Source organism: Dipodomys merriami, unplaced genomic scaffold (assembly GCF_024711535.1).
Source record: "Dipodomys merriami isolate MVZ:Mamm:240054 unplaced genomic scaffold, mDipMer1.0.p SCAF_77, whole genome shotgun sequence".
NCBI classification, from domain to species: Eukaryota; Metazoa; Chordata; class Mammalia; order Rodentia; family Heteromyidae; genus Dipodomys; species Dipodomys merriami.
The window spans coordinates 6,245,551-6,265,382 of NW_027206368.1; the positions used below are offsets into that span (position 1 = coordinate 6,245,551).

Genomic DNA, 19,832 nt, shown 5'->3' on the forward strand with positions numbered 1-19,832 from the left:
TGCGTCTCCTCAGATCACCATGGCATCTCACTTGGGCTTTTCACTGGAGTTGGACATTGCTTTTCTGTTCTTCATTATCCTCATGGCTCAGTTTCCTGATGGTACAAAGTGCATTCAAGGCTGCAAGTTTTCTGAGGACATGTATCTGCCTGCAGTTACTGACTAATAATGAACACTCTAATAAAGACTCCTAATCTGACCTCTCAAAATATGTCCAATCTGGATCTTACAAATGAATTTCAATATAACACAGATGAGGCCAGAGGGCAGAGGGCATCTGGCTGAGAACAACTCAAGAATGGAGATACAGATAAGATTCTGATGAGATTCTCTGGGTGGAGATAGCTGGGCAGAGACCCTGGACGGCAGCATGGCCAATGGGCCAAGAGAGCTGTGAGACCTATGCAGATGCCCCTCAGCCATAATTGTTGAAAGAATGAAAGAAGGAATATAATAGATAATAGATGTATAGATATATCTATTAGATATATAGATAATATAATAATAATAGAATTCTTACTCAAAGTGGACATGGATTTCCTTGGACCATCTTTGGTCACAGAGGAAGCCATGAGTTGTCAACCTCTCAGATGGGACTTGAAGGACAGATCTGAAATTATCCAGGAGACATCTGTGAGCAGGAGGGATGGATGGGCAGAATTCATACACAGATCTCCCCCCACCCTTGCCCCGTGCAAGACATGAAGTTGAGGATCGTGGGCAAATGGACCAACTAAGGTTCCTGAGACTGATTCCTTCCAGAAAATTCTTTCTTTTCCTAAGCACTCCTGAAAAATAAAATTATGCTCCTGGAGGATAAGACTGAGACTGAGACAAAAAATATTACCATGAGTTGAACAATGATAAAACAAAATCATTTCTATCCCTGAGGAATCCAGTATTTGACATTTCCTATTCTGGGCTTGGGGTTTACTCATTTGTAGAGATTCTGTGTCCTCACCTTTAGATGTCAAAAACCTTTCTTTGGGGATTAGTCGTTATGATGTCATAGTATTTTGAATTTTCCAGAGTTATGTACTGTGGATTTCCTTTCCCCAGTCAATTGAGAGGAAAAGGGATATGTGGAGTGGATTCCTATTTTCCTGCATTTACCACTTCAAACCACAGCCCTATTTTTCCACACAGTAGGAGTTGACACCAAGACTGGCTGGAGATTTCACTCTATTCTACCCTTTGACTAGCTGACTGTTCTCAAGTTGCTAAAGAATATAATTATGAGACGAGGTATTGGTGGCTCCTAGTTATTATCAGGAGGAGGGGATCTCATGATCTCATTTTGAATTAAACTACCCCCACCCCAGCCAAATCATCATCTCTCCACTCCTCATCCATCAAATAAACATACGATGAAAGTGAAGGTCAGGAAGTAGAGCTTCCAATAGTATTGGAAAACCTGAACATGAGTGTTGGGATCTGTCATTTTCTGTGAGGCTGAAAACATTTATTTCATGTTTAAGTGCTTCGTGTTTGGGGACTATATATTAACCTATGTGATTGTTTCTTCATTGATCACTCCCTTTATCTGTAATGATCTTGTCTGTTCTAATTGGTTTTAATCAGAACTCTGTTTTATCAGATGACAGGGTGGATACTCCTGCCTTCTCACAGGATGAATTTTCCTGGAAGATTCATTTCCATCCCTTTGCTCAGACTTGTGTTGATCTGTGACTATGATTTGAGTGTATTATAGAAAACACATGAGTGGATCTTGGTTTTTTTTTGCTCCAGTCTGGTCCGCTAATCTTTTACAGGACCAGACTTGGCCCCATTGACTTGTTTCTGTGAATCAATCCAGCAGTCCAATTATCTATATCTCTATTCCATCCCCACGTCCCAATTATTTTTTTGACCATTCGTGGGACTTGAACTTAGGCCTGGACTGCATCAATGAGTCTCTTTGTGCTCCAGGCGTGTGCTCCATCCCTTGAGACAGAACACCACTTCTGGCTTTTTCTGAGTAGTTGATGGATTCCTCCTGGAAAGGAAGAGGAGTTGCCCTTCTGTGACTTAGATCTGAAAACTCCACTCTATTACTTCCCATCATATCACTGTGAAGCTCTTCAGTCAGAAAATCATGTGCAAAGGTCATCAGTGCATGCTGTTCTTCCTGTTGTGTCAAAAGCACACATCCACTCTGCCAGTGCCTCTGCTTCTGCCCATATAATCCATATATGGACTACAGACTCTGCTACCTGGGGTTGACTGTGAACTTCATCCCATGGTTAGAAATGTAATGTCACCAGGTGCATTTCCCTTCAACTGTAATTTGAGGAATGTGGTCAGTTCATAGGAATGTCTAATAAAGAATATCCTGTGAGACATTTATAGAAATCACTGCTTCTCTAAAGGACATAGAAAGACATTGAGTTCATGGTTTCCTTTAATTTAGGACATGTCCTGGGACATGGACTCAGGGCTGGGATACTGTGTCTTAGATATTATTTTTCTCCCTGCTAACACCCTACTACTTGAGCCACATATGTACCTGTGTCCTTTGGGTGGTCAGCTGGAGGAAAGAGTCCAGAACTTTCACATGGCCTGGGCTGGTTTGGAACGTTCCATCTGATTCTGATGCTATCTGCCCCCAGGACTTCACTTCTTCCACCTGATAGCTAAATCAACCTCAGTTGCAAGGAAGCTTTGCCATTTCACCTTCAGCCAGAATGGAGACTTGGTTTCCCTTCCATCCATTTCACTAAGTGCCAAGTTGAAGAAAATAAATACTTGTGTACATGGAAGTGATAATCAGTTCACTGCTCCCAGTGAACACGAGTGTACTCAGCTCACCATGTTCTTGCTGCTCATCTGCTTAGAGAGCTGGAATTCCCTCCAGACCACCTGTCCCAAGCAGGACGTTTTTTTTGGCATGGGGTGTGGAGGGGGGAGAGTTAACACCTCTGGATGGTGAGCACTGATTGGTTCATCCAGGAGATTGACCCACAGGAGACTCTCATAAAAACCAAGGAGCCACCATCCTCCAAAACCATGAAGCTGAAGACAGAAAGCCCCACAGCATGAGAGTCCTGCTGCGGCTCTTCTGCTCGCATGGACTCACATGCTCAACAGAAATCTTAGAAGTCTTCCAGGTAACCTGAATACGGTGATGTGTCTCTGTGGGGAAATTGGTTGTCTGACAGTCAGTGTGTCTATCTCACATTGCTTCTGTGCATCGATCACAATTTATTAATAAGTTGTGCTGATTGTCCATAGTCATCCAAATCATATTCCATTTTGAATTCTTCCTTTGCCATTCTGCAGTAAATATAAAAGATTATTAAGAACATGTGGACAGGGGCTGGGAAGGTGGCTCAGTGGTAGAGTGCTTGCTTTGCATGCATGAGGCCCTGAGTTTGATTTCTCTGCACTGTATAAGCAGATAAAGCTGGAAGTGATGCTATGTCTCAAGTGGTAGGGCGCTAGCTTGAACTGAAGAGCTGAGGTACAGCACGTGGCCCAGAGTTCAAGCCCCATGAGTGACAAAAGAAAAAGAAAAAGAACATGTGGACAGCATGATCTGTGATTTTTGCAGTGTTATTTCATATAGGCTTAGGTATTGAATTTTTATAATTTTGTGCATGTGTTACTTTCACTCACGGGTCTCCTTGTGATCATGCCAAAGAGGCCTAGAATCTCTCCCTGAAAATCCTCATCCTGTCTAGTTCTCTCTCTCTCTTCCAATTTATTAATGCCATGCAGCAAGAATCAGAGACTCTGAATACTTCCAGTAAATTCTCTTTTGAAAGAAGCAAAGTCTGGTAGCTCAGAGTCTGGAGAGAGAACTCTCCAGGTCATTGCAAGCAGGTTACTTGAACACCTGAGTGTTTTGGGAGCAAAACTGAAGATTCATGCTTTAACATGCCTGATGGGGTGTTTCTTATTCAGCCAGAATATTGGTACACATAGACCCTCACAGCTGATAATGAAGAGCAAATCCTGGAGGGTGTACAACTGAGATACTTAATGCTCTATGTCTGCACTAGTAGAGAACTTGATGTCATATGCACAATTGCTTATATCAAGGAAGCTGGGCTTCCCCCACAATATATACACTCATACCCTCCCTGGTCCCCGTAACTGATCCATCCCCCCAGCAAATTTACATTTTAAATTTAATAAAATAGTTAATAAATATGAAATTGACTCATTTGCTATTGACCATTCTCTTTAAATTCTAACATTTAAACAATCACAAACAAGGCCACACTAAAGTTAACAGTACATCCATTTTCATGGCAGCATTGTTTACCATAGCTAAGATATGGAAACAACCCAGATGCTTCTCAGTAGATGAGTAGACCAAGAAAATGTGATATATATATGTGCGTGCACGCGCGTGCACACACGCACACACACACACACACACACACACACACACACACACACACACACACACACACACACACATACACAATGGAATTCAATGGTTCCATCAGAAAGAATGACACATGCCCTTTTGTAAAAAAAAAAAATGGAAAGACTTGGGAAAAAATCACATTAAGTGAAGTAAGCCATACCCAAAGAATAGGTCCCATGGTTTCCCTCATTTGTTAGTCCTATAGTTAAATAGCTATGAATAAGATTGAAATGAACTCCAAGGTATGAGAACAAGAGGGTTTTGTTGTTGTTTTAAATGTACTGTATGAAGTTATTTCTTTTTTCTTTTACTTTTTTTCCTTCGGTTTATTCCTCAATCTCTCTCTCTCTCTATTCTCTCTCTCTCTCTCTCTCTCTCTCTCTCTCTCTCTCTCTCTCTCTCTCTCTCTCTCTCTCTCTCTCTCTCTCTCTCTCTCTCTCTCTCTCTCTCTCTCTCTCTCATTGTGTGTGTTCTGGAACTGGGGCTTGAACTCAGGGCTTAAAAGTCTACCTTGCCCCCTTTCTCCCAAAGCTGGCAATTGACCCATACCTCTGATTTTTGCTGGATAAATAAATGGTGATAAGAGCCTCACAAACTTTTCTGCCCTGGCTTTCCTTCCATTGTGATTTTTAGATCTCCGTCCCCTGAGTAGCTAGGAACACAGTCATGAGCCACCAATGGCCCAGTTCTACTTTCCATTAATTGGCAGTTAGTCATGATATACATAGTTCAGATTCATACTTAAATTTTTTTAATTGTTACTATAAAGATACGGGTTACAGTTTCATAAGTCGGGTAAAGAGTACATTTCTTTTTGGACAATGTCACCCCTCCCTCTTTCTGTTTGGCTTATTTATAGTGAGTCTAATGTAACCTTCATTCTTAAAGACTAGTTTATCTTTACTGCTGAGCCCTAATTTTTCTGAATTCACTCTTAGCCCTCAGGTGTTCAATGAAGTCTGTTCACTTTGGTTGCCTAGAAACCTGATGTTTCAGCCTAGCTTGAGCTTTGGGGATTGTGTCACTTACTACTCAGGTAGTTCCTCTTCCAGCTTTGTGGAATTACCTAGTGCTTGAACAGGGTATTATTCAGATAAAGTCACATGGGCACATCTGTAGATTCTTGGAACATTTTACTTACATAGCTGCATCTTCTGAAGTTTTCTGACTTTCATGTGGTAGCTGCTTCAGCCTTCCCTGACTCCAGACATTATCCCTGACTTATTTTGCCTGTGAGAGTTCTGTTGGCTTTAGGTTCTCCTCTGTGTGTTGTGGTTTGGAACTTTTCTCTAGGCAGAAAGCACAACTGTAGGGTTCACTTTGTTTTTCTTTTCTCCTGGACCAAAGTCTTGTTCTGTCTTTTCTCCAGTCTGAAAATAGTTCTTTCTTCTATTTTGTCTGGTTTTCCAGTTGCTGTGTAGGAAGGCAAGTGTAATACAAGCTTATTTACTTTACTGGAAAGCAAAAGTTCTCTCCATAATACAGTATTTGATATAACATAGTTAAATTACTTGATGTACTTGTTGATCTAGCAAGAGATGTCTAAAGGCAAAACAGAACAATTATTTTTGAAACATATTCATTTTTGTAATGTATATTGATTCCCTTACTAAGAATCAGGATAGTCTTCTAGGACAAAGTTGAGCTACAATTTGTATACTGTTTCTTTTGCAATATGACACTGTATTGAGAAATAATATTTATGTTTATACTATAGAATCATAGCTATATTTATACTACATAATCACAGTATATTGTAATACACAAATAAAGAATAGTTCCTGGGCTGGGAAGGTGTCTCAGTGGTAGAGCGCTTGCCTTGCATGCATGAGGGCCTGGGTTCAATTCCTCAGCACCACATAAGCAAAAAGAAAAAAGCCAGAAGTGGTGCTGTGGCTCAAGTGTTAGAGCGCTAGCCTTGGGCTGAAGATCTGAGGGACAGTGCATAGGCCCAGTGTTCAGGCCCCACGACCGGACCCCCCCGCAAAAAAAGAATAGTTTCTGTATGTATGAGGCTTACCTGAGGGTGTTCCTTCATGCCAGTTTGTAGCCACACCTTTGTGTCTGTTCACAGCCCTTGCCAGCAATTGATCTGTTTCTGACTATAGTTTCCTCTTGTTTAGAAGGTCATGTCACTGAAACTTTTTACTCTACTCTTGTGTAGATACATACTTTTTATTTTGCTAGTTCTGTGGCTTGAACTCAGGACCTGGCACCATCCCTGACCCTTTTTGTACTCAAGGCTAGAGTTCTTCCACTTAAGCCACTGCACCACTTCCAGCTTTTTCTGAGTAGTTTATCCGAGACAGGAGTCTCATGGACTTTTCTGCCTGGTCTGGCTTTCGAACTGCAAATCTCCAATGTCAGCCTTTTGATTAACTACGATTACAGGCTTAAGCCATCAGTGCCCAGCTAGATCTATCTATCTATCTATCTATCTATCTATCTATCTATCTATCTATCTATCTATCTATCTATCTATCTATCTATCTATCTATCTATCTTTCTAGTAATGGGGCTTGTACTCTGGACCTCGACACTGTCCCTCAGCTCTTCAGCTTAAGGCGAGTGCTCTACCACTTGATCCACAGCACCACTTCCAGTTTTCTGGTCGATTATTGGAGATAAGAGTCTCATGGAGTTTCCTGCCTGGGCTGGCTTTGAATCTAGATCATCAGATCTCAGTCTCCTGAGCAGCTTGGATTACAAGCGTGAGCCACCAGCACCTGACTAGATCAATACTTTTATATTTGAAATGAAATGAAAATTTAAGACTGCTTATCTTATTAGCCTTCATCCTAAAGTATTTTGTGTTTGTAGGCAAAAATGGCTCAATTTTTTAAAAAATAAATCACATAATAATAAAGCAAAAATGTCAATGAACCTTTCTTTTGTGCTTATACATCTCCCTTTTGTAGGAGAAACCACTGCCAAAGCGAATGAAAACTCCTTACCAGTATCTGTGCCATTTGATGTCCTCTCCACCTTCTCCCCTGCTGTTGAGAGCACAGTGAGTAAGAAGTGCAAACTGCCTTACTCCCTTTCATTCCTGTCGTGGGTTTCCATCTCTTTCCATTCTTTTCCTGCAAAGTCATGGGACTGCATATTCAAGGGTGCTAGATATTTGAGCATAAATCTCTTCTGAGTAGTACAGTAAAAGCTATATATAAACTTCCCCTAAAAATATAGGAATATACATTGGAGAGTTACAGAAAGACCATGCACATAACATTTTATGGACCAGAAATTCTGAAGGTTTTTTGGCCTTAGAAAATATCTGCTTTACAAAAATATTTTTTCTGATAATTTTTCTTTTTATTTTTTTTGGTCATGGGGCTTAAACTCTGGGCCTGGGTGCTGTCCCTGTGCTCTTCAGTCCAGGCGAGTGCTCTACCACTTGAGCTACAGCACACTTCTGGTTTTCTGGTGGTTTATTGGAGATAAGAGGCTCACGGGCTTTTGTGCCTGGGCTGGCAATGACCTGTGATTCTCAGATCTCAGCCTCCTGAATAGCTAGGATTACAAGTGTGAGCCATGGATACCAGGCTCTCATAATTTCATTTTTAAACAGAAGGGAAGAATGATCATTTAAAATGAGAGATACTTACACAACTGTACATGATTAGAAACATTTTAAGAGAGCACAGAACCTAAGTATCTTTCGTACATAAAGGTAGGTAGCTTGTGTGTGTGTGTGTGTGTGTGTGTGTGTGTGTGTGTGTTTGTGTGTGTGTGTGTATGTGTGTGTGTGTGTGTGTGCGTCCCAGTCTTGGGGCTTGAAACCAAGTCCTAGGTGCTGTATCTGGGCTTACTTCCTCAAGGCTACTCTCTACCGCATAAGCAGAAAAAAACCAGAAATGGCACTGTGGCTCAAGTGGTAGAGTGCTAGCTAGTCTTGAACTGAAGAGTTCAGAGACAGTGCCCAGGCCCAGAATTCAGGCCCCATGATGGACAAAAAAATACAAAAAATAAATTAAAAGGCCATACAAAAAGATGAAGTCACAAAACAAACCCTGAAAATAAAAGCAACTTGAAACCTGTGGCTGAGGCACAGGAAGTACTGCTAAGAAGGATACATTGTTGCAAATATGGCCAAGTAAGATTCAACCATGGAGGTGAAGGGGGAATCAGGAGGTAAAGCCAGGTACAGGATGCTTTTCTCTTCCTTTTGTGAATTTACCACATTTGTATGCACAATTCTTTCCTTTTATTCAGGATTCCCTGCACTAGGATCAATGGGTCACAGGGCATCTCTCCATTCTCTTTCACTTAACTTGGTGGTGAAAATAGGAGCAACTCATGGTCAAAATCCACTTCTGGTAGGAGTTACCAGTAGTCAATACCATCGATGAGGTAAAAGAAAACATCAACATTTCCTATTAGGTCCTCATCAATTGCTTTGTAATCCAAAGTGATGAAGGGTAGGGGCTAGGGGAGTCAGCTCAAGTACAAGATCCCCTGCAGAGGAAGAGGGATCTAGTTAGTAGCTAGAGGCTCTCAGTTTGAACTCTAGTACTTCTGTTTAAAAACCTTTAACTAGGGGCTAGGAATGGGGCTTAGTGTTAGAGTGCTTGCCTAGCAGGCATGAAGCCTTGTGTTCAGTTTTTCAGTACCACCTAAAAAGAAAAAGCCAGAATTGGAGCTGTGGCTCAAGTGGTAGCATGCTAGCCGTGAGTTAGAGATGCTCAGGGACAGTGTCCAGGGCCTGAGTTCAATCCCCAAGATTGTTTTCTCTCTGTCTCGCACTCTCTATGTAGACAGATAGCCAGATAGATAGATAGATAGATAGATAGATAGATAGATAGAGAGAGAGAGAGAGAGAGAGAGATAAAATTTCTACAGATAATCTGTTACAGATATAGATAGATCTGTTATCTTTAGCAGATAGATAATCTATAGAGTTTATCTATCTATATCTATATCAATTGGTATCTAGTTGTCATTTATATTCATGATTTCAGGACATCAAAGATTTACTCAACATAACCTCATTACTGCTTGTATTTCAATCTTGGGGTGTGTGTGTGTGTGTGTGTGTGTGTGTGTACCTACACATGCATGCTGGGGCTTGAAGTTATAGATCTGTGCTCTTGTTTGGCTTTCTGTTTTGTTTTTGTTTTCTTTCTCTCCTTTTCTCTTTCTTTCTTTAGGTGCTAGTTCTAGGCTTGAAATCATGGCCTAGTTCCAGTCCCTGAGACTTTTACCCAAGGTAAAGCCACAGCTCTACTTTGGCTTTTATTCTTTGTTTTTGTGGTTAATAGGCAAGAAGAGTCTCATAGATTTCCCTGCCCAAGGTGGCTTTGAATTGTGATCCTCAGATCTCAGGCTTCTGACTATCTAGAATAGCAGGAATGAGCCACCAACGAATACCTAGCTTTGTTTGGCTTTCTGGGTTTCCATAGTACTCTGTCACTTGAAGCAAACCTCCAGCTCGGCATTTTGCTGCTTACTGGAGATAAGACCTCATTCATTTCTCTGTGTAGTCTAGCTTTTAGCATTGTAAATTTGCTGCACTTGTTGTGCGTTGACATCCTTGGTTTCTTACGTGGAATTGTTCATAATCTCATTGAAGAAGTCTTGTGTGTGATGAATTGTGTGATTTTGGAGGTTCTCTATCTTTGATGGTTTAATTACAATGTGTTAAGTGATCACAGTTTGTTCTACTTGAAGTCTATTGGGCTGCTAAATGCTTGAATATATAGGCTCATGCTAGAAATCAAAATTGGAAAAGTTTTGATCATTACTCCTTCCTTTTTGTGTCGTGGGCCTTGAACTCAGAGCCTAGCTCTGTGCATGAGTCTCTCTGTGCTCCCCCCCACCACTTGTCAGAGTTGATCATTTCCATTTTGCTCTGTTCACATGTGTTCTGCTTGCCAAAATTTGCTGCTGAACACCTCTAGTCATTTATTTATTTCAGTTATTTCTTACAAGTTTTCACTTTTGTGAATTCCTGGTTTTACTGAAGATCAAAGGTTGGGCCTACATATAACCAGGAAATGATACCTGGAATTTGTGTGAGTGGCTCAGACCCCTTTAATTCTATTCTTACTGCCTTATCCTCTTTCCTGCAATCCACACCAGTGGCCAGTTGGGGCTTTCTTACAACTAGTTGACCAAAGCACAGCATTGGATCTAGTTTACTCCCAGTTCTGCAGGCTTTCTCTGAAAGATGGCCTCTGAAGTCTTAGATTTAGAACTCTCTTGGCTTTCCATGCTTTCTCCTCTCTCTGTACCACAAACACACACACAGACACACACACACACACACACACACACACACACACACACACACACACACACACACACACACACACACACCCCAGACATTTAAGCCATGATTTCTTAAGTAGAACTATCTTTTGATACTTTAAATAGTCCAAAATACTTGATGTGGCACAAAGTAAATAGTTCATATTTTCTTTTTGTTGCCAGTCCTAGTGCTCCATCTCTTTCTTGGGTGCTATCCCTGAGCTTTTGTGCTCTACCACTTGAGCCACAGTTCTATTTCCAGAATTTAATGCTTATGAAGGCCCAGGTTTGATTCCTCAGTACCACATAAACAGAAAAAGCTGGAAGTGGTGCTGTGGTTCAAGTGGTAGGGTGCTAACCTTGAGCAAAAAATGCTCAGGGACATTGCCCAGGCCCAGAGTTCAAGCCCCAGGACTGGAAAGAAAAAAAGGAGGTAAAAATCTCACAGACTTTCCTGCCCAGGCTGGATTTGTACCATAAACCTCCTAAGTAGCTAGGATTTCAGGTATGAGTCTTAGGTGCCCAGTTTAGGCATCCTACTTCAATAAAGCTTCCTCAGCCATTACTTGTGCAGAGCTCCTATCCCTTGTTTTTCAAGAACTTATTAAAGGCTTTGCCACATTCTTTAGATTTGTTGTCATTACATTTCTATTATTATTACTTCCCCCATCACTGCCTCACTCTCTCTATCTTTCTCTCTCTCTCTGCCCTCTTCTTTTTTTCTTTCTCTCTCTTTCTCTCTCTCTCTCTCCTTCCTGGTGGGTTTTGAACTCAGGGTCAGGATGGGGTATCATTGGCTTAGTTCTTTTTTTTCTCAAATATGATGGCCTATCATTTGAACAACAACTTCAATTCTGGCTTTTTGATAGTTAACCAGAGATAAGAGTCTCATGGATTTTCCTATCTAGGCTGGCTTTGAACCACACTCCTCAGATCTCAGCTTCCTGTGTCACTAGGATTAGAGGTATGAGCCATTAGTACCCAGTTTCAAATAATATCATTTTTAGTTTTTTTTCCTGAAGTCATTCATAGCTAAGAAACAATGATGCTAATTTTCATTAAGGAATTAAGCCTCTTCAAAGCCCCTTAAATTCCAAATGTTTTTGAGTTTTCATGCTTTCTCTGAAATCTATGGACTAGGCAAAGTATATATGTGTAAATTCACATTACCCCATCTGCCTAGCCCAGCTTAGCTACTGCCAACTTGCTTATTCTCCCTAACATTTGGGAACGGTGCTTTCTGTGGAGCTAAGATGAGCAAACCAAAGGATTCAATTATACTCGGTAAGGATAAATCAGCCTTCATGAGGCCTCCTGTCCATGGAAGACCCATGCTGCAGGGAAGAGTTTGTTCCCAAGAAGAAGGGATGCAGATTGGAAAGAATGACCTGGTGTGCTGTAATTTGCACTGTGAAAACCACAACCACACAGATAATTGTTCATGAGGCCACTGCATTCACAGCCCATCTCCACTGATATTTTTTGCCAGTTGTGGGGCTTGAACTCAGCCTGGGAACTGCCACTAAGCTTTTTTGCTCAAAGGTAGAATTCTGCAACTTAAACCCATCACTACTTCTGGCTTTTTCTGTTTATGTCACACTTCATGCATGCTAGGAAAGCACTCTACCACTAAGCCACATTCCCAGCCTTCACTGATCTTTTTATGCATTCCATTTTTCACATGTTAAGTAGAAACCTTGTATATCACCAGGAGCAGAGAGGGACTTATAGCCTGTAACAGACCAATGCAATCAAAATAGTTACCTAGAGGGTGAAATGTGTTTCAAACTTAAATTTTAAAAACCCTAATTTAATTAGAGTTGGGAAAAGGATTTCCTAAAAAGATGACCTCTAAAACAACAGGCCTTGCTTCAGGGCTTATTAATGTTCAATGTCCTATGGTGTAGGGTGGGGCCATGGTTTTAAGTCACAGATTTTGCCCCAAAGGATTTCATAGATCCATAGAATAAAAGACATTCTCAGAGAATAATGAGAGACTGAATCATTAAATGCCAGTGGTTTAGTACTAAGTGTTATAAATAAAATAAAGAAGGAATTACTCAGAAAAATGAATCTATGCACAGAAAATGGGCAAAGTAGTCTTAACTGGGTAATGAGATGAGAACTTGGGGGTGTGCCCTGCTTGGGATGTGAGATGATTGGGAGAGACAAAGGTATGCAGTCTTGACTAGAACATGTATTGAAACATGTATTCTAAAATCTAACAAACCTGGTCCAACAGTGATGCCTAAGCCACCTTAGAGTGGCTTCATCAGTACATCCAAACCATGCCCAGCCACAACCATCCACTTTAGCATTGGTTCATCAACTTATGCATTTGTGGTTCCTTTGCTATGGACCAGGGATGGAGCGTGCAGACCCAGGGCAAAGTCAGCAGATCCTAGATGGCTGCTTCTGAACATACCCTGTGGTTTGTTGATAACTGGCTTACACTTACATCCAAGACAAGCTCCTTGGCTGTAAGCCATGGAAAGATGACTGAGGCAGGAAAGTCAGAAGGAAAACAGTAAGTCTGATCATGGAAGTCAGGAATCTTCCATGTAGGCACAGTACCTAGGCCCTGGGTTCAAGCCTCAGGAATGGCACACCCCAAAAAAAAATAATACAATAGTTGTAGCTAGTTTCAGTGACTGTAGTATTTGACCACACCTAGTGATTAATGTGGAGACTAAGAACAAAGTTTGGGCAGTATGCTTGCCTCTTTTTCCTCCTTTGGTGATATTCCACATTTTCCAGGCTTTAAATGATCCCTTCCCCCTGGTAATCACCAAATGCAATTTCTAACTCAAAATGCTCTTTCCCAGGCTTGGGGAATTAAAGGCCTGTCTACTAGACAGCTCCAGTTAGCCAGGCTATCTCTCAATGGTGAAGCAAAATTATTTGCCTAAAACAGAATTTGAGATTCCTTTCCCTGCTTGCTAGAACATTTCTCTTCCTACCATCTTCTCATTGTAATAGTTCTACCATCTATCTTATTATTTGCTTCAGCCAAAAGCCTACATCATCTTTGGAGCAAGTTCTAATGTCTCATTTTACAAAACCATTTCCACAAGCTGGGCACTAGTGGCTCACACGTGTAACCTTAGATACTTGGAAGGCTGAGATCTTAAGGTCACAGTTCAAAGCCAACCCCTACAGCATAGTCAGTGAAACTCTTATCTCCACTTAACCACCAAAATGGCCAAGAGTCCAGCTGTCACTCACATGTTCAGCATTACTAGAGTGAAAAACTAAGTGAGATTGCTAGGCTTTGAATTCAAGCCCCAGTACCAGCAAAAAGAAAAAGAAAAACAATAAACAACAAACACTACTTCATCTACTACTTTTACTCCATTGTTGACATTCTAATCTACACTGACCTGTACTAAACAATGGCCACACAGGGCTCCTGGCTTTCACTCTTCATTTATTCTCCACATTGCCACCATGGTGAACCTTGAAAAGCACATATCACATAGTGATACCTCCTGCTATTATCCACAGTGGAAAGTTCTAGAAGAAACCCACATTGATTGCCCTTGCTTATATGACCCTATGTGACCAGACTCTTCTCTGGGTCATATGCATCTGCCACCATCCCTCTTCACTCATTTCATTCCAGTGACACGCAACCTTGATGTTCCTCAAAAACACCAAGTCTCCCACCTCACAACCTTTGCTCCAAGTGTTCCCCTCTGCCCAAAATCATCTTTCCCCAACTCTTTCCTTCATGACTCGTTTGCGGAACTCACACCTTAATTCATTAGTCACCATTTCCAGGAAGCCTCTTTTATATAGTTTTTTTTTTGTCGGTCGTGGGGCTTGAACTCTGGGCCTGGGCATTGTCCCTCAGCTCTTCAACTCAAGGCGAGCGCTCTACCACTTGAGCTACAGCGCCACTTCCTCCCGGAAGCCTCTTTTGATCATCTTAAGGTAGCTGCACCCAAGGTTGTGGTTGAGGCAGAACTTAAATAACTCCATTTCTCCATTTTCTTTTGTTTCATAGTGTTTGCCACTGTTTGGATTGGGGGGGGTCATGGGGCACGAAATATGGGCCTGAGCACTCTCCCTCAGCTCTTCAGCTCAAGGCTAGCACTCTACCACTTGAGCCACAGTGCCACTTCCCACTTTTTCTCCTGATGTGATGCTGAGGAATCGAACCCAGGGTCTCAAGCACTCTACCACTGAGCCACCTTCCAAGCCTGTTTGGATTTTTTAACTGTTTCTTTGTCAGTTAGTATCCTCATCTAGAACATCAGCTCTATGAAAATGAAGTTTTTATACATTTTAATTCCAGGCCATTCCTAGACATTGAAACAGAGCTTGGCTCCCAGTTTTCCTTCATTAAATAGTTGATGCAGGGCTGGGAAGGTGGCTCAGTGTTAGAGCACTTGCCTTGCATGATTGAGGCCCTGGGTTTGATTCCTCAGCACCACATAAGCAAAAAGCAAAAAACCGGAAGTGGAGTTGTGGCTCAAGTGGTAGAGTGCTAGCCTTGAGCTGAAGAGCTGAGGGATAGCGCCCAGGCACAGAGTTCAGGCACCACGACTGGACCATAAAATCAATCAATCAATAAATAAATAAATATTTGATGCATCATTGCCAAAGATGGTGGATACCGATGGCATGAACTTTCATAAAATCGTTGAGCATGCTGGCATCAATTTACCTCTCTGTCTGAAGATGAAGTTAATATACTATCTCTTTCAGAATGTAATGGGAGTCATTATAATCAATGGAGAGGCTCAAGTCTTTACCAATCATTGTGACACAAATATTAGAATCTATGGGCAGGGAGCCATTTGAAAGTGGTAATCACAAAATAATGGAGAAAGAAATTTGTTTTATTTATGAACCTCCTGAGATCTGAGAAAGTGGGCAGAAATAAAATACTCCCATTTGCAATCTAAACATTCATAAACACAGTTCACACTAAATAAAATTGCACTAACATTTTAATTGACATCAATAGACATTTTGTTAAGTGTTTTGTTTTTTGAGCTCATTTATATATCTATGGTAAGAAGACTCCCTTCCATTTGAATATTTTAGTGGATATACTTTTCAAATGAATGTCAGTGCTACCTTCTGTGATATCACCCTGGACAGAAACCTTTTGTTGATAACATTGGGGTATCATTATACGCTTACACTATTATATCTGAGTAGGAAATAGCAATGCACTGTGAAATTATAAAGGCAAACTTTCATGTGCATCATACTGCTTTTTTTCCTCCTCTCTCCTCTGTTATGAATCCCTATGTAGGACACCCGGCTGGTTCCACTTTGGCTCCTAAGGATTTGACAGGACCCGCAAAAATAAGGGAATGGTTGGGGACGCAGGGGGAAGATATTGAAGGGATGACACAGATCAAGATGCACTGTAGACATGAATTGCTTGGTTTTTGGTTTTGATTTTTTTGTTTTGTTTTGTTTTGGTCATGGGCCTTGAACTCTGGGCCTGGGTGCTGTCCCTCAGCTCCTCAGCTCAAGGCTAGTGCCCTCCCACTTAAGCCAAAGCACCACTCCTGGCTTTTTTCTGCTTATATGGTGCTGAGGAATTGAACCCAGGGCCTCATGTGAGTGAGGCAAGCAGTCTTCCAATGAGCCACCTTCCCAGCCCCGAATTGCTTGTTCTGAATTCCAAACATTCACTACATAATCTAAAGATTAAGAAAACTGAGGTCAGGGGTGGTGAGAATTGTGAAATGGGAGACATGGTTCAAAAAACACTGCACCCAGGAACTGCTCTGCTGCATGGCCGCATCTCTGTACAACTACCTAACTAAAACACACATAGACACAGACACAGACACACAGACACACAGACACACACAGACACACGCACACACACACACACACACACACACACACACACACTCTAATAGTGAAAACGAGAATGAAAAACTTAAACCTGGGAAAAAGGGGTACAGTCACTTCGGGCTCCTGATCAGAGTAGAGGTTGATTTTAAGGGGTGCCCCTAAATTTCTGAACTGGGTGATTGTCCACCTTGAAGGAATGAACTTGTGTCTCTGGGGGTTTGGGTTTTTAATGCAGGACATGCAGTACACAGAAAGGATCCCCCAGTTAACTAGGAACCACCTTCTCTTCCGCTGCCCTGTTCACCTGCTGCCAGCACCAATAAGCTGGGGAAGAAGAGGACCAGCTAGCCTGGAGGGGCCCAGGGCACTGACCTGGAAGCTAAGACTGTGTTTGTGAGCTGGAGCCAGTGGCTCACCCCTGTAATTGAAGCTACTCAGGAGGCTGAGATCTGAGGATCTCAGTTCAAAACTAGCCGGGGCAGGAAAGTCCATGACATTAATCTTAAGCTAACCACCAGAAAACTGGAGTGGTGCTGTGGCTTACAGTGGTAGAACATGAGACTTGAGCAGAAGAGCTCCAGGACAGTGCCTAGGCCTTGACTTCAAGCCCCAGGACTGACTAGAAAAAAAATCATCTTTGATGTTTGTGGAACTCAAATTCAAGGTCCCAGTTGATTGAGTGTGTCTGGTTTTACAGGGCTCCAGCAGGTAGAAGAATTACTATATTGTTCTTTTTTTGACAGTCCTAGGGTTTGAACCCAGGGCTTGGGCACTGTCTCTGAGCTTGTCTCTGCTCAAGGTTAGCATTCTATTACTTAAGACACAGCGCCACATCCTGCTTTTGCTGTTTACTGAGGAACCAAACCCAGGTCTTCATGTATGCCAGGCAAACACGCTACCACTAAGCCACATTGTGATTCCTGAAGAATAATTAGTATAATAATAAGTATATTTATAATATTTTTATACTTATATCATTATATTTCATTTACTATTGTAGCATGTATATTTTATCTATTATATATAACATTTATATTTATTTGTATATTTACTAGATATTATATAATATATAATGTATGTATGTTATAGAATATAATATGTAACATATTAATACATTTTATAAAAATGTTTTATATCATTGCACTTATAGCATTAATATAGTAATTATATTTATAATTCTAATATTTTGTAATAATAATTATTATGCTGGAAGAAAAACTGGGGTGTCTCCAGAGGACAAGAGGGCCCTGAGAATTGAGAGGGGAACCACTGGGCTCCTGTGCTTCCTTCCCATGAGTGACCATCACTGCTTGTGTTGGTGTTTGTGTGTGTGTATATGTGCTTATGTTTGTGTCAGTGTCAGTACTGGGGCTTGAACTCAAGGCCCTGCATAATGTGGCTGAGCTTTTACTCAAGGCTGGTGCTCTACTATTTGAGCCATAGCCCCACTTCTAGCTGTTTCCAGTGGGTATTTGGAGATTAGATCTCATGGATTTTCCTGCCAGGGCTAGTTTCAAACTACCATCCTCAGACCACACCCACCAGAGTCAGTAGGATTACAGGTGTGAGCCACCATTGCCTGGCCTGTGTGTTTTGTGCTGGTACTTGGGCTTGAACTTAGAGCCAGGGCTTTGAATTTGTTGAGCTTGTTTTCTCAAAACCAACACTTTGCCCCTTGAGCCATATCTCCACTTCAAGTTAAGTGTCTCAGACATTCTTGTCCAGAATAGCTTTGTACCAGGATTCTCAGACCTCAACCTCATGAGTATCTAGGAATAGAGGTATGAGCCACTGGCACCCACTTTGTATATTTCTTAAATTAAATCCTGTACTCTCTCACTCCCAACCTTCAAGAGCTTCTGTTTCAGAATAAAATCCAAAGTCTCTACCATAGTCTAAGGGAACTTATCTTGTCTAGTGGTTCTCAAATACATCTAGAGGGCTTCTTTGAAGCAGGCAACACTGGACCCTAGCCCCTGACTAAACAGGTCTGGGCTGGACCTGCTAAAGTTCCTGGATGAGATCACTGCTTCTGGGTGGAGACCACACTTGTAACTCATTGCTCTGCACAAGCTGCCCACTGCCTGTCCTACAGCAAGCATATCCTCTACTCCACACACTGATTGTGATGTAGCCACACTGGTTTACTGACTCTAAGACAGGCCAGACACCCTCAACTTTGAGCTCATGACCCTACCTGATTCTGGGGCCTGGGTGAGTTGCCTTGATCTCCTAAGTCACTTTACCACATGACGCTTTTCTGAAATCATACCTCACTGTAAATTGCCAACACTCCTCCCTAGCACATCTCTCAATCTATTTTTCCATCATATTTTCAAACATATTTATACATTCTCCACCCTCCCCCACCCCCACACACTAAAGCATAGAACTTCAAAACAAAGTTTTTCTTTTCTACTTGCTACAGTGTCTAGAACCTAATAAACTCAATAGATAAAAAAGAGTGAGATGGGTAATAGTGTCACACCTGGAATGTTAGCTATTCAGGAAATTGAGATCTAGAATAACTTTTTCCATTTATTTCCCATTTTGATTAAAATTTAACCATTAAAGGAACTTTTAAAAAGAATCAAAACTTCCTTATTTTCTGCAGGTTTCCTTCACTCCCTTTCACCTAGTCTACCTCAACCTGTGTCCCCATGGGAGCTTTGGCATCTCAGAAAATGTGCAGTGCCCCAGACCCTAGTTAATTTCAGACAGAATCCAGCATTACCTTTAGTCATGTGGTGGGCAGAGCAGAAGGCATCTACCATGTGTGCTACCCACACCTCTCATCCACACCTGTGCTACTTCCATACTCCCAGCCACACGAGCACCACTGTGTCACCATTGCTTACACTGGCCTAGGCATGGGCTTCCATGGTCATCAGGACAAATGTCCTGAGAGCTATTTTACCTGCAACAGGTGACATTTCCTGATCTGGGTAATCACTGGCACTGGAGCAAACCAGGGCCATGGCACTGCAGGATGCATCTCTCTACAGCAAAACTTGGGGCCCTTCCTTCCCAGACACAATGGAGATCCTGGACAAGTCCCCTAGATGATTCCATGAATGTGTCTCACAGCCCTCATCTGTCAGAAATGAACAAAGAGGACAGAATTGTTCAAGTTATTTTCTTTCTTCATAGAAGGGTGCACTATCATCCTGCCCCCCAGAGCAAGGCAGCACACCAAATGGCGGGATCCACTTGGTTTTCATCCCAACCCAGGAATGATATTGTGCCTTTTCCTGTTGCTCAGGAGTCAGGATCACATCTTTGTAAACAATCGGTTACCAGGGCAATAGGTCACAGAAGGAAGACAGAAGGCATTATAACCATCAGTTCACCATCCCTAGCCAGGAGGCAGTGTACTTTGGGAGGC

The 19,832-nt window shown here is 41.8% G+C and overlaps 1 protein-coding gene across 1 annotated transcript in view; it reads right to left on the reverse strand.

Moving 5' to 3' along the window:
* Positions 1-5,213: 5,213 nt before the first annotated feature.
* LOC138818508 (uncharacterized) overlaps positions 5,214-19,832 on the reverse strand; it is a 69,749-nt gene continuing 55,130 nt past the window's right edge. Inside the window, exons 11-12 of the mRNA XM_070009429.1 lie at positions 7,330-7,458; positions 5,214-5,788 (exon numbers count right to left, since the gene is read on the reverse strand). Coding sequence (XP_069865530.1) covers positions 5,765-5,788; positions 7,330-7,458 — 153 coding nt within the window. The 3' untranslated portion in view covers positions 5,214-5,764. The remainder of the gene's footprint in view (positions 5,789-7,329; positions 7,459-19,832) is intronic.